Here is a 16,308-nt window from a genome sequence, read left to right on the forward strand (position 1 = left end):
AGTCCTCCAAAGTACCCCTAGGGGTACACGTACCCCCATTTGAGAAACACTGGTCTAGTCAAAGTGCTAAGGAGATCAATTACTTTAAAATACAGTATTCCACTATTATTCCGAATATGACAATATTCCGAAATTGAATCCGGTCTTGTAAACGGCATATTCCGTTTGAATATTCAGAATAAGGCATTTTTTCCGAAGCCTTTTTCCGATTAAGACATGTAGGATATGCCACAATTATTTGGGTTCTGGAAGCATTCTTAGGACATGTATACAGTGCATTTAGACAGGGTTTCCGCGGGGTCTTAAAAAGTCTAAACTCTCAAAATCTAATTTTTATGTATTAAAAAGTCTTAAATTCGCTGTATTTCACAGTACTGTGTTCTAGGTCTTAAATTATTTTAAACAGGTAACTTAATTTTCCTACGTCCACGTTTTTTTAAATTATTATTCCGTGGTGTCAGCTTTCGTGTTATTTGGCGCGAGTCTCTTTCGGATTGTACCACAGACATAAAACTGATGTTATTCTTCAGCTATGGGGAAGTGCAGGTTTAGCAATACTTGGCTTGAAAAAACAGAATTTAGGGCTTAGTGGACGTTGTGATAAAGGCCTTAAATTCCGTTCATAAAAAGGTCTTAAAAAGTCTTACATTTGACTTGGTAAAACCTGCAGAAACTCTGTTAGAATATGCGTCTCGGGCGCCTGGGTAGCTCGCCTGGTAGAGCAGGAGCCCATATATAGAGGTTTACTCCTCAACGCAGCGGCCGCAGGTTGGACTCCGATCTGCGGCCCTATGCTGCATGTCATTGCCCCCTCTGTCTTCACCTGTCTTATATAAATAAAGGCCTAAAATACCCCAAAAAATCTTTAATACAAATAAATAAATAAAATGAATATGCGTCTCAATCAGGGTTTTACCTGACAGGCAACAGGCATCTTCTTCTTGCCTGTTTACAGCGTACAGTCAGCTCTGTGAGTTGCTATGGTTGTTCAACCAGCCAGCAGTTAGCTAGGCTGCGGTAGTCATGCATGTCCAAAAGAAAAGCCCACATTTCTGGTCGGAAGGAGAAACGCACCTTATTTCTAACGTTATGTAAGACGTGGGTATCAGCAGTTTTTTGGATATGCACAAACATCGCACCGACGACCTTTTCAAGAAGCTGGTTGAAGGAATGGAAGAGGGATGCTGGGTTTGCACGGTCGAACAAGTCCACCGCCGGTGGAAAACTTAGAAAAAAAATCCTATTTTTGCACGGCCGCATGTAAACTGGAATATGAGTGGTATATCCACTTTCATTAGACATGTAAACCGCTCAGTTGGAATATTGTCTTTTTCAGAATTAGGGCAAAAAAACCTGAATATTATGTGCATGTAAACATAGTCACCGTCATTAAAAGGACTGCCCCATATTTAAGTGATATCGCTATCATGCAGGATGAATCTCTGAGCCGGCACTCCCGGCAATCCCCTATTCATGCAGGATGAATAGCCTGGCATCTGATCCTATTTAGCAGCAACTCATGCAAATTAGATGAACTGTGTCTGGGCTCATTTACATCTGTAGTCTCAGTAAATAAAACACATGCAAAATGTTGCTCTCCTGACAGTAATTTTCGTAAATCTAAATAAAACTTCATCTATATGACACGTGGGTTATCTCAATGATTTATTTCTGTATTGTTTTGGAGGAAGTGTCTTGGGTCAGCCTGGCACAGATTTACCTTTTTTTTTTTTTGAGAGGTCTGTTTTTAAATTTAAAATTTTTGATTTACAGTTTTTTGTTGTTTTTTGATGCAGAACATCAGCTAGTACTAGTTTATTGCCTACACTAAAGGAACATACCCATATTCATGTGAAGTTTCTGTTTGGCGTAAATACACTTGTTTTGCTGTCCTCAGTACATGTACTTGCATAAAAAGGCAAGCAGCAAATACAAATTAAACTGCCATCCAGTTTGAGATCGAAATTTTAGCCAGTATGGAAACAGTTATTCTAAATTGTAAAACAAAAAACTTGTTTTTCTGTTTTGTTGTAATTAGCAAATGAATTTGGTGTAATTTATTTACTTTTTTTTTTTTGGGAGAGGGAGGGAGCACAAGGGAGGAGGATGACCTGTTGATAAGAACACACTCACATACAGATGTATCAAGTCCAACAGAGGCTCACTGCTTAGTTAAGCATGTAACTCCGCTCTGAAACTCTTTTCCTTCTCTCTCTCTCCCCTTCACAACAGCCCTCCCGCTCTCTTTCACCACTGACGCGGCTTCCTTCGCTCTCCTCCACTCCTCACATCCCACCACATGTCGCATGCTCTCACACTCTCTTTGGCCTTGACCCGCCCACCTCAGCCAATCCCTGCCCTCCCCTCTGGCTGCAATAGGATCAGGGGCATAAAGCATCCTGCTTATGACATTTTCACTTTTTGACGTTTTTGGCCGTTATTGGTGATTCGTGAACTGATCAGTTCTGTTATACACCCGTCTGGTACCGTTTAGTACTGTGCATTCATTTCTGTTAAAGCTTTAGTGCGTAACTTTGTTCAAAATAATGAACGTCCGTTACATTCAAGCCGTTGCCAAATGAGTTGATACAAAGCTAATCTCGCATAGCCAGACCTTCCTCCACAGCGCCGCGGAGGAAGGTCTGGCTAGTCCACACAGCATTCCGGGATGGGAGAAAAGCATGCTCTTGTTTATTGACATTTCTTTAAACCAATCACAATCATCATGGGTGGTGCTAAGCGCCGAGCGGAGCCCCGGTGCCGCTGCAAAATAGCCTAGGGAAGGAACTTGTTTTGGTGGAACGTGTGTACGTTCAAAGGTTATTTTAGTCGTGAAACAGAAAACTCCGATTGGACAGATAGTCTAGCTAGCTGTCAGGATTTACCCTGCAGAGAGCTGAGGAGCATTTAACCACAGTCCTCAGAAATCCATTGGAGTTTAAAATTAAAAACACAAAGAAAGCGGAAGGTAACGGACATCTGAAAGCGGACATCCGAAAAGATCTGGCGAAATTTCCGGCAGAACGAGAGCAATCCCGCAAGTGGAATGTTGTGGATATAGACTAATACAAAGCTAATTAAGCCTAGCAACTCCACAAAACTCTTTCTGTATTTCTCAGTATGGCTGTTTAGAAAATGTTGTCATCCGATGACTTGCGCACGCAGCAGCTGGAGTGCAGATCATTTCCTCTTCTGAAGAGTCCATCATGTTATTTTGGGGGTGGTGATCACGGAAGGCTTGTATCATGTGGACGCGCCGACAGTTTTGTTGTCATTACTTAGAATTCCTCATGGGGGCGGCAGAAACAACGCACTATAGATTTTGATTTGAAAGTGTTTTTTTTCCGAATATGTAAAGAACAGCAGACAAGAAATAAAAACAAAACAAATCCATATAAACAAAGAACAAGACAATAAGTTAATGATAACAATACCGAATCCACTGGTTAAGATTCCGCCGAATACCGAATCCTACTCCTATTCTCAGTCCATTAACACAGTAAACACATGAATGAAGTAAACAACGTCCACAGCCTCTAAAATAGTTATATGTAACAACTTAATATTGAATTCACACGCTCTTTTCACATCGTAGGAAAGCACATCGTAAAGCTGGGCAATATATCCATATTATATCAATATCGTGATATGAGACTAGATATCGTCATATCGTAATATGGCATGAGTGTTGTCTTTTCCTGGTTTTAAAGGCTGCATTACAGTAAAGTGATGTCATTTTCTGAATTTACCAGAATGTAACTGTAACTGTTTATTCAAATCTATTATTTGCCTTTACCAACTTAGTCATTATATCCACATTACTGATGATTATTTATCAAAAATCTCATTGCGTACATATCTTGTGAAAGCACCAATGGTCAACACTACAATATCGTTGCGGTATTGATATCGAGGTATTTTGTCAAAAATATCGTGATATTTGATTTTCTCCATATCGACCAGCCCTAGCACATCGCTATCGCCAGATGAGTGACAATTTTGTTTGGCAAATTTCCGCTAACCAGTGTATGATGGAGGCATGTTGGGTGGGTGAAATTAGAAAGCTAACGAGCAGCAGCCGGCTCCGCTCCCACTGTAGGGAGACTCATTTAGGCTGCTGAGAGAACAGCCGACCGCCCCGGAGAGGCACTGTCTGGTTAACACAAGCTTTTAGCTGTGACTGTCCTTCCTTTGCCGTACCTGAAGTTGCTGTATTTTGGCTGCGGTCTGTAGAGTCCTTCATGCACAACTCATATTCTTTCGGATGTTTCATACGCAAATGTCTTAACAGCGGCGATGTTGTGTAGTGTTTAGGGTCCTCGCCACCACCAGACTAATCGGCATTGCAAATTGAACATGTAGCTGGACTTGAATCGCCTTCTTTTGACTGAAAGTAGTGCCAAACAAGTGTCAATGTTCAATTTGTTCAATAAAACAATGTTGGAAATGATTTCCTTCCTTTTGTTTTAAATTCAACAAGCAATTGTATTTTAGCAGAATACTGAAAGCAGCAGAAATGCAGAACTGAGTACACTTTAATATCGGTTTATTTATCGCAAGTAATATCGTTGTCAAGATATTCAACAAAGTTATTGCATATCTTCCTCATATCATGCAGCCCTAATAATGGTACACCGTTTTATTTTATCTTTATTTCTATGTAGTCTTTTTGTGCCTGTGACTCACTAATCATCACTTACAAGCTGTAACATCAAACATCCCTTGTGTAGCAGGAAAGGTATTCTTTCTTTCCATATCTGCTACAATCCTTAACTGCTAACCCCAAAATGAACGGCATCATTCATACACATTTCTACTTAATAGCACGGAGTCATGATGAGATTACCCCACTCATTCGGTTCCCACACAGACAGGACTCCTTCACATGAAGCCACATATCCACTTGTACGATAAGTCATTTCCATCTGTATTGTTTGCTTCATTTTAGCCAATCCCATCATTACCATCTGCTGCAAAGCCCGCCCATCCCAACGTGGCCGACTCGCAGAGAGCAGACGGAGACAGCAAATCCAAAGGTATATATAACAATACAGTGTGAAATTGAATACTGAAAAGGATACTTTAACATGCGGAAAGTGTATTTACTGTCACCAGTTCCTTGTCGGTTTACTGCTAAAGTTGGTGTGCTAGCCCTGTTAGCATTATTTGCATCTGTCATTAGTTACAGCTCCACTGTGTAGTATGGATATGATGAAGCATCACTTGGCAAATACTGAAAAAGCCGTTATTCAAAAAGAAGTGACCCCAAGTAAGTGGATTGTAAACCTTGTTTTGTTTGTGTATTGGGGAAATATGATGGGATGTTCAAATCCCTAAGAAATGTGTCAGATCTGGGCGCCTGGGTAGCTCACCTGGTAGAGCGGGAGCCAATATATAGAGGTTTACTCCTCGATGCAGCGGCCGCTTATTCGACTCCAACCTGCGGCCCTTTGCTGCATGTCATTCCCCCCCCTTTCAAGTCTAAGCTGTCCTATAGAAATAAAGGCTTCTAATGCCCAAAAAATGATCTTAAAAAAAGGAAAAAGGACGTGTCAGCTCTCAGACGTACCATTTTTAAGACGTGTGCTTGTCTGTGTGCTTACATGCAGGGTGCGATTTGTCGGGGGGGGGGGGTGAGGGGGATTTCCCCCTTTCTGGTCTACAAATCCCTGCCTCTGCTGACTTATTTGTATCCCCGGTGGGGGCAAAGTGTATCCCCCCCACCCCTAAAAGTGATCAATGCTACTTCACCAATAGACCATATGTTATGTAGCTAAAATAGAAGTATTTTAAACTAAGTAAACGTGAACACATAGTGCCATAGACCGATAGTATTTAGCCGCTACAGAGCAACGGGACGCCGGCTACCAGCGGCAGTTGTTCAGCCGCCAATAGGTGACTGTGAGCCGGCTACAGGCACCGCCAGATGATGGTCCTTTCGGGGGCCATGTATAGGAGTTTAGTCCGAAAAAATGAACGCGATGCCGGTTAAGATTAGGCACCAAAAGACTAGTTAAGGTTAGGAAAAGGATCGTGGTTAAAACACTCCCGAGGAACGAACGGTAGTTTCCTGGGTGAAAGTATTTTGTTTTTGCCGCGAAGTGAACCCCACTCTCCGGCTTGAAAGCGCTGTGTTTTATTTTGACACCACGTCCTGCCATTTCATTATGAGAAATGAGATTATGATCCATTGAATATTGACGTTGTTTTGGCATGCCTGGCCGAGTGGCTCTATATCCATGGTATTGGAAGGGGAATTTAATTCTTGCATGTTTGTTTTTTTGTGCATGATCAAAATCTTTTTTTAATTTTTATTTTTTACCTGCTTAAACGAATAATAAATACTCTAGCTGTATACTTGTACTTCTAGTATGCTCTGTTTGGCTTCCGTGTGTGCTTTTGTCTATAAATCTTGTTAAGACTCCATTATTTCTGTTTCCTCAGCAAAAGAGTACTGTAAGGTCACATTTGCTTTTGAGGCTACAAATGAGGATGAGCTGACCATAAAAGAGGGCGATGTCATCCACATCCTGAGCAAGGTACGTTAACGTATGGCTTTTCCTGTAATGACTTTACTGTTCCCAGCATACCTATCGGTTATAGAATATATTCTGTATCAGAAGTCAGAGGTTGGATGGATACCAACCATCAAAAGGAATTTCCAGGGGGAGGGGGCCGATTGTGACGTGCTAAGGGACTGCCGCATGATCTCCGCCTACAGGAGGAACAAAAATCTAAAAGATATTTGGATTCACACAAACTGAAATAAGAATACTGACCCGAGGGAAGCGCTTCGGTGTTCGGCTGTTGGTTTTATGAGTCTCCCCCACATTTTTAACCCCCACAGCAGAGTTGGTTTTAACCCGGGGCAGGTCCTGCAGCACACAACCATTAATGTGGTTTATGCAATTAGGTGCAGGGCCTGCCACAAATTGTATGTGGGGGAGACAAGAAATGCACTATATTTAAGAATCAAGCAACGCCAGTACATTTTAACTGTTTTATATGCACATTTTAAACTCCACGGCTCTCAAAGTGTCCAGAGCATCGTGGGCCTGGAGAGCAACAGAGCCTGGACCACGGCTCGGCGTCGGGCAGCGGAGAGGAAGTGGATCCAGCTTTTAAAAACCATAGACCCTACGGGTCTAAATGAAAAATACTAAAATGGATCCACTTCTCTTTTTAATCTAAGTTTTACAGGGTATTTTTTGAAATACTTCCTCCCACTGCTCTGGTCTCCTCTCTCCTCAGGTTTTATCTGGACCTCCTCTGCAGAGCATCATACCTTTTAACCCCCCTGCATGCTTTCTTTTCTTTTCCTTGTTTGTCCTTCTTTTCTATTTTAAATGACCCTTTTTATGGTTTTAATCCATATTTATGATTAATAATAAGTATTTGTTGTAGTATTTCCATATTTATATTTTATATTTCTTATTTATGATTCTTTCCTTTCGGGGGTTCATTTCTACCTGCAGAGGAGGTCCTACCTAATATTTTAATGGTTTTATGTTTTTTTTAATAAATATTTTAAAGACGCCTTGGTTGTCCGTTATAACTTTTATTCTGCCTTACCTATATTTTAATAATTTGATTGTGCTTCTGTTTTTATTGCTATTATTATTATTATTATTATTATTATTATTATTATTACAAATGGAATTGCTTGCCTCAGAACTTTAACATGATGATACACATGCCATTGGTTTTATGCATTTTTACTAACAGTGTGGTTTTATTCTATGATGTATTTTAGATTATTTATGGTTATTTATTGTGTGGCACTTTTTAACAGCACTTATTACTCATTTTTAATGGTATGTGTATATATATTTTTTTAACCTCAAGGGCAAGTAATTCAGACAGTATTGATGACCTTTTAAATATTTTAATTTCATTTTTGAGTTTGAATAAGATGGTTTAAATTTGGGCTAGAATTTATTTGTGTTGTGATGACGGGCTATTTTTATATATATATATATATATCTATATATCTATGATGACTCCGGGGTTGTCAGTTTCCGTTTTTTTTGTTTTTTTTAAGTACAATCCTCACGCCACGTGGTACATTCAGCACATCACTCTATGTGACCTGTAAAAGGTGATTACTCAATCAAAATAATGAACTCCTGTTTCAAATGTAAATAAATCCATCAATGAATACATCATTGTCATCAAAACAAAAGGTTCCTTTTTCATTGCTTAGACCCAAGACGTCTTGGCAGCTGAATAGTATTGATGTCAGCCATGGCACACACTATACTTGCCCAATGTACAGTATGTACACACCAACAACCACAAATATACAAAGGAAGCTTGTACAGGAGAGAAAAAGATTGCAGAAAACATTTGCAGGAACAAGATGTGCAAGAAAGAAAAAAAGATGCCGCAAATGTATCAATGGTATGTGTAAGAGTCATCCAATGTCTTCTCTGTCTGGCCACAACATTTTATCGACATCACACCTGATTTCCTCCCTTGCAGTGCAACGAGGGAAAAATCTTTTGGCATGACGCAGCCACCAACTACAACAATCTGCTGTGATATCCTCACCTGTCACTTGTTGGAGTTTGGTTGCTCTAAATTTAGAGGAAATGTAATTGTTCCACATATAGCCTAAGTCTATTAATCTGAAAACTTCTACAACAAAACCACATACCTATTATGTATCTAATGTATATGTGACAGGTTATTGTGATTGTTGGTTGCTCTATTTTGCATGTTGGGATTTACACAGAACGTGAATAGTTGCATTATGATTCAGTAGCAAATGAATGCAAACTATTTTGATCTGCAAAGGCAATGCATTTTGTGCCAAAGCAACGGTAAATGACTATAGTCCTGTGAACAACTGACCTAATATATAAATAGTCTTATAGTTTGACGACGTTTAATAGTAAAAAAAACTGTAATCGACCATGTCTCCTTCAGTTTCCCCACCAAGACTACTGTATATTAGGAAGCTACCGCCATCTAGTGGAAACTGTTGAGAATTGCTTGTGAAATAATCAGAAGTGTTGTTTTTTTTATTTTGTTATCAACTTTTTTTGTGGAGCCCTTTCAGCCCTTTTATATATATTATTATAGAGACATTTTTACATCTTCCTTTCTTCCTCCCTACTACAGTAGAGTGACTTTAACATTGGACAGTGCTTCAAAGTTCAAGTGAAAATAAAGAAATCGTTATTAGACAGTGTTGTCGTTCACGCTTTGTTAATGCGATCTCTAACAGGACACAGGAGAGCCCGGCTGGTGGCGAGGGGAGATCGGGGGCAGGGAGGGTGTCTTCCCTGACAACTTTGTAGTCGTGGTGACTGAAGCAGAGAAAGAGGTGAGCTCAGCGCATGAACAAAACTACTACTATTGGAAACTACTCTCATAATTGATGAATCATTTTGCACGGTTGATTAGGGCTGGGTATCGTTCAGAAATGTTGGATAACGATGCCAATACCGTGACTTTGATACGGGTTCCTAAACAATCCTACAACTCTTTTTATTTATTTTTCAGCCCCTACCACGTGAGCTCTGTATCGGTGTGTAACGTAGAGTTATTCCTGCGTGCGTCTACGACGTGTACCATTAGACAGCCAATCAGCAGCATTATTGGAGCTCAGTGGAAGCATGCTGCATGCTTATTGGCTCACTGAGGCTGATGAGATTTATTCCTTAGATATTGAATTTGGGTATTGAATGACGAGGCATTATTCGATGCTCGGTACTTTGGAGGTATTTCGGTCGGTGCCTAAAAAGTATTGTTGGTTGTACAAAACAAGCAATTTGATGACACCTTGGGCTCTGGGAAATTGTGATGGGAATAATTAGACAATGTTTTGACATTTTACAGATTAAGCCCTTAAAGGAACAGTAATTATCCTTTTTGTATTGCATAAAATGGGTGAACATTGTAAAAGTCTTTAAAGTTCCCCTCCACTCAAAAATGTGTTTTTCTCATTGTCACTTCGCTTAGTGGACTCCCGCCCACTGTCTAACTTGCAAAAATAAATGTAATAGCTGGCAACATTTCGGTACTAAAAGTTTAACACGTGGACGTACCAGCAGGGATTTGTGACAACATAACTAGTTTGGAAGCCGGTTGTGGTCCAATATGCAACTTAAACAAGTGTAGTGTGGAAATTAGCATCTTACAGGACACATACACTAAGAATTGGACTTTTTAGTGAAGTAGGAAACATTTTGTGTGTAGTAGTTCAACTTTTAAAATGGCAAATAGTTGTATATTCTTACATCATATTTCAATGCGGGAGAAGAAATAGGGTGAGCAGTTTGTTGAGCTTTTTTTGTGTGTGGAGGGGATCTCTAAATATTCTGTGGAAATGTTTGTACCTGCAATGCTTGGGCGCTGCGCTGGTATGAAAAGCCTGCAGACAAAGGGGAAATTACTGTTACCATTCTTACATAGTAATAGTCATAGTAGTCTTAAAAATGTTGTTTTTTGATGTATTGTTCCCCTAGTAAGAGAGTAAACCAGTCACACAAATGTTTGAAATGTCAACGTTTTTAATTTTTTTCACTTTATAAATAATAAAAAAGAGACCATTAAGAGACCAAAAAGTTTGACTTTGAAGTGAGAAATGTTTAGAGCCTGGGAATGTTTTATCTTAATGTCCTTTCACCAAGATATCTTGGCAGATATGACTGAACAAAACGGTACTATACCTTACATCATCTAATTAATAGTATGTCGAGTATAAGCACAGCTTAGGTTTTTCACATAGGAAATCCTGTTTTTAATTTTCATAAAGGCTCTTCCATAGGGCCTCTTGATAATCAGCCAGATAATCAGCCAGATGCCTTTTAGGAGAGTACATATGCTGCCCTGTTGCGTCTTTGCAAAGACCTGAACTGCTCACAGACTGATAATCCTGAAGCTGCGCTCATTGTTGCTGAAGACTTCAATCAGGTTAACCTTAAAAGGATTATGGCTGACTTCCATCAACATATTGACTGCCACTCCACACCACTGTTGACGTCACTGATGGCATCTAAATTCAAAGTAGCTTTATTGTCATTATATTGAGAACAATATAACGAAATGTAGTTGGCAGTTCCCTGTGGCATAAAAACAGTTAAAAAAAAGAAGACAGGTACAACAATAAAACATGAAATTACTAAGAACACAATAAAGTGCAATGTGATGTGCAAGCACAGCAGGCAGCAGAAATGCTGTATAATGACAAGGGCAGTGGAACCAGTAAAAACAATTCAATGTCATGTTGTGTTATTACACGATGGAAATACTCTGTGTGATGTGGATCAATAGATTCACTGAGTCTATGGTAGATTTAATTAGTAAAACAACAGAAGCAGCCGTACACTCAACTAAACTGAAATCATTCCACAACCAGAAACCATGTATTACTGAAGCCACCCGGGAGGCCATGAACGCGTGCAGTGCAGCCTACAAATTAGGACTGCAGTGTGAAAACGTGGGACAATGGACCTTTTTCACAGCAGACATGTTGTCTTGTCATAGTAGGAAAAGCATAGCTGAAATTGATCACCTTAACGATGGCTCAATTCCATCAAGTGTCCCAGTGAGCTATTTCAGTGAGTCAGCATGCACAACACCAGGGCCTCTCCTAAGTGGAATGCAGCCATCATTAATGGTTTTGCATACACCTGTGCTTTTCCTCAACATGTCTGCCGTGAAAAAGGTCTATTATAAAGCAGCAGTCTACAATGGGAGAAGAGCAGTAAAGGAGTCAAAAAGGGAAGAAGGAAAGAAAGAGGAACCACATTTTCAGGAGGGCAACCTCAAAGGCATGTGGCAAGGTCTATGAACTATGACACAATGTCAAGTGCTGATGCATCTTTAGCGAGTAAGCCAAACACATTTTATGCTCGCTTTGAGACCATCGGCAGCCAATAAACAAAAACCGCTGAAGCCCAGGTTAATGGATGGGTGGGCGCGCCTCTCGCACCCATCTCCCTTTCTGAGCATGAGGGTGAATAGCTTCAAGTACTTTGGTGTTACGTTTACATGCACATAATATTCCGGTTTTTGCCCTTATTCTGAAAAGGACAATATTCCGACTGCAAAATAGGATTTTTAAAAAAGTTTTCCACCAGTGGTGGACTTGTTCGACCATGTGAATACAGCCTCCCTCTTTCATTCCTTCAACCCCCATCTTGAAAATGTTGCCATTACGATGTTTGTGCATATCCAAAAACCTGTTGATATCCAAGTCTTTCATGATGTTTAAAAGTAGGTGTGTGTCTCCTTTTGTTCTCTCTACTGCAGCCCTGAAAACTGTTGGCTAGTGGGTTAGTGTACATTGTACAACAGCCGTAGCAACGCACAGACTTGACCATAAGCCCTAAACAGGCAAGAGGCTGTAAAACCCCTATTGAAATGCGTATTCCGAATGCGCTGTATACATGTTATATTAGTGTGCGTGTAAATGTACTCAATGAGAGCATCCTGACGGGGAACATCACTGCAAGGCCCTGCAGAAAGTGGTTTGTTTGGCTTAACGCACAATAAGCGGTTCCCCCAAGAAAAAAAGGCTAGCAGAAATCATCGCAGATCGAAGTGGAGTGAGTGTGTCTGTTCTGTATGAAGGCTGAGTCCAACTGATTTCGGTTTGTTAATGCAAAGGACATTGGAGCCCTTTGATGTTCTCACAGATAAGGTTTGACGTTTTCCACAGACCTCATTGCTTCATTATATTCTGTCTTATATTATGCCTTCTTATGTTTACATTTTAGACTCCCACGTCGAGAGGGTCACTGAGATCATCTCCCAAGCAGGAGTCAGAAGAGGTAAGCTGTCAGTGTCTCTGATGAAAGAAGACCCCCTAAGAGCGTCAATATGTCTAATAGCCGGGTGGATTAGAGTGAACTCGCTATCAGCTCTGAACATGTGGTGTGTCGTAATCATTTCAAAAGGAAAAAACAAAAAAATCCCTGCTGGTTCTGACTGCCTTTGGATCCCTTTCAGTTCAGGTCTCGTATTTATGCATGTCATGGTCAGGTAGGTTTTCCTTCAGGTTGTGGTTTCCATGGGTCCATTTTGTACAACAGGTCCAAAACCTCTAGTCACTACCACCCTCAATTGTTTTTTAAATACAGGCACTAAGTGTAAAGCACACATACGTTTCTGTGCTTAGTCCAGACCCCTGTTGCCTAAGAAACAGAGAAAGACTTTGGCTCAGCATCTTCATTAAGTACAGGCGTAGAACACCGCGGTGGAGTAAAGCCAGCAGGTGGATGACGGACACTCTCTGTTGTATCTCCTGGAACATTCTGGAGGTAATAAAAAAAAAGGCAATAGTAGGTCTGAAAGACAGAATGTCAGAGTTGCAGTGATATTTGAAGAAGAAGGGCCGATTGGCTCAATGAATATGGGCAGAAACCCACATGACAGACAGACAGATTTTGTCACATTGCTAAAACGTTCACGGACAGAAGGTTTGTAGGGGGACATACAGTATATGCACACACAAATGGCCACATATTTCTGTCACAGCCTACAACCTCCCTTAGCTCAGCCACAGTAAGTGTCCTTGGGTTTCATGAAAGGCACTATATAAATAAAAAATATTATTGTGTATTACATGATATGGCATATTTATAGTAAATAATTATGGCTATTAATATTAGTAAATTGTTGCACAGCATTTTATAAAGAAGTACTAGACTTGTTTTCCCTTGCAATTCTGTAACCATTAAAGTTTAAGTTTTAAGGCCCTATTTTAACGAGCGTGAAGCACCTGGCGTAGCTGCGTTTAGGCCGTGTACGAATCCGCTTTTGCTGGTTTAACGGCGGAAAAAAGGGTCTGTGTGCCGGGCACAAAAGGGTTGTACTTATGGCGTTTTTCCATTACATGGTACCTGCTCGACTCGCCTCGACTCGACACACTGTGCGTCCGTTTCCCATTGCCGATTTTAGTACCGCCTCAGCGTGGCTGGTCGTTGCTAACGCCAGCGCACAAGTATAAACATCAGGCCACTTGAGCTTGTTTTACAGTTCTGCGGAGGCTCCACGCAGAGCTTTCTCCGTATACTATGTAAGTGGCCTGATGTTTATACTTGTGCGCTGGTGCCGCTGTTGCGCCTTTTTGTGCATGGAGGTTGTTTATTTCCCATTTTGAGATCATGATCCCCAAGAACTTAAAACAGGATACCTTTTCCACTTCCTCACCATTCAAGATGAGGGGTCGGGGGTTCTCTTTACGCCTTCTGAAGTCAACTATAATCTCCTTTTGTTTTTTTGACATTCAGGGTCAGATTGTTGTCTTTGCACCATCCTCAGTCAGTCTTTCAACTTCATCTCTGTAGGCGTTCTCGTCACTGTTAGAGATTTCTCCCACCACAGTTGTGTGTATGTGTGTGTGTCATCTGTGAATTTTATCATTGTATTCGAGGGGTGGGTGGAGATGCAGTCATACGTGTAGATGGAATAGAGCAACGGGGTCAACACACAGCCTTGCGGTGCTCCAATGCTGAGGGACAGGCTCGAGGATTGGTATGGGCCCTGTCTCACTGTCTGTGGCCAATCTATCAGGAAATCCTTGATCCACATACACAGGCTGCTGCTGGGTGAAGCAGGCGTTGAAATAACAATGAAATGCTGCGTTATGGACTTTAGACCAGTTTTTTTTGTTGGTCAATGACGCAATCCCTTTCCGCTGCCTCAAGATAGCAATATGCCAAGAATGCACCTGAACACACCTCCCTGTAAGACCAGCACGCCCATGGGCAGGTCCATTTGCTATTTAAACGACGTGGGCGCTGGACGGGAAATTGACAACCGCGTCGGTCTTAAACTAGCAAAGACATTTGCCTAGTTTCTTGTTCTTACTCTCATCCCTCAGGCTTGGGATTTCTGTATTTGAGATAAAAGATGTCACTCTGACCTGTTTTTCATCTCTCCCCCTCTCTTGATCCCAGAAGCCGAAGAAGCCACCTCCGCCTTCAAAAAGCATAGGTAAGTAATGCTTTACACCCTCCACCTCATTAAATCCTATCCACTCAGTGGTACGTGTGAGGAAATGGTGCTACTTTATGGGTCTGGCAGTGGAACATTGAATACATTTACTGTATACTGCCTATGAATATGCAGAGGCGCATTGATAGGATCTGTACTTGTAGTATCTGATTATGTGTTGGTTGCAGTCACAGCACATTTCTTAGTAACAGATTCTCTCATTTAAAGAACTTGTTGAATATAAAAAAAGAAGAAGTGTTTTCACTCAACCTTTTAACATTCGGTTCAGGGATTAGTAAATCATCCAGGCGTAATGAAGTGGTTTTCTGTCTATAGACTGGTTTACAAATGTTAGATGTTGATGGGCTAATTCCTGACTTTGTCTTAGTTTTGGAATATCACAACAGAGACTGCCATAGAACAGAGAGAGACTATATAAATGAGAATACGACTGAGAGCTGGATATTAGAATCAGTTTAAAACAATGCTGTCATACCTTGAAAGTGGAGTGGCGATGACACAAGATCCTGACAGCCGTTATGACGATTGGGAATATTTAAAATGTTATGTTGAAAGAAGGAAACATTGTATTTTTTGTTATTGCATGCTAATAGTGGGACAGTTGCCTTTTTAAACTACATATATCCAAGTAATACTAAATGGGGTTTCTGCATGGTTTGCCATGTTAAATTTCCTCCTTTTAAATACCACATAGAATGCAATTTTATTTGCCAAAGTATAAAAGTGGGATGCAAAACCAGTAGAGACCATATGATCTAGAATCCTCTATTATGTCACATCCTTTCAGTACTTCCCAGCAGTATAGGACAATAATTTCCAATGATTTGGTTTATACGTGTGGAACCTCCCGATGGTCCAATTGGGTACAGAAACATTTTCCAACTTACTAACATGCCATCCACAGGCAAGAGAAAATATTGAAGTCTTTTGTAAATTAAATGTTAAAGGAACACGCCGACTTATTGGGACTTGAGCTTATTCACCGTATCCCCCAGAGTTAGACATGTCCATACATACCCTTCTCATCTCCATGCGTGTTGTAACTCTGTCAGAGGCGCCCACCGCTAGCCTCGCTGAGCACAGATCCTAAAATAACGCTTTCCATGTTTGTGATTTGTATAGTCACAACATGTACAAATAACAGTGTCACATGAGACACAGCCGTCTTCTAACTTCTGCTACTTGGGCGGAGTGATTTGCTTGCAGCACCTGAGAAGCCCCGTGGTGAGGAGCAAAAAGTAGTGCTTCGCCTTTCTGAGGATATAGTTCCCAGTATGCATACGGTTAGAAGATGGCTGTGTCTCATGTGACCTTGTTATTTGTACACGCTGTGACTAT

At 40.7% G+C, this 16,308-nt stretch overlaps 1 protein-coding gene across 1 annotated transcript in view; it reads left to right on the top strand.

The window, feature by feature from the left end:
* cd2ap (CD2-associated protein) overlaps positions 1–16,308 on the top strand; it is a 90,455-nt gene that overhangs the window by 40,461 nt on the left and 33,686 nt on the right. Inside the window, exons 7-11 of the mRNA XM_078275207.1 lie at positions 4,949–5,036; positions 6,445–6,539; positions 9,230–9,328; positions 12,729–12,782; positions 14,913–14,949. Coding sequence (XP_078131333.1) covers positions 4,949–5,036; positions 6,445–6,539; positions 9,230–9,328; positions 12,729–12,782; positions 14,913–14,949 — 373 coding nt within the window. The remainder of the gene's footprint in view (positions 1–4,948; positions 5,037–6,444; positions 6,540–9,229; positions 9,329–12,728; positions 12,783–14,912; positions 14,950–16,308) is intronic.

Source organism: Sander vitreus, chromosome 18, assembly GCF_031162955.1.
Source record: "Sander vitreus isolate 19-12246 chromosome 18, sanVit1, whole genome shotgun sequence".
Classification (NCBI taxonomy): Eukaryota; Metazoa; Chordata; class Actinopteri; order Perciformes; family Percidae; genus Sander; species Sander vitreus.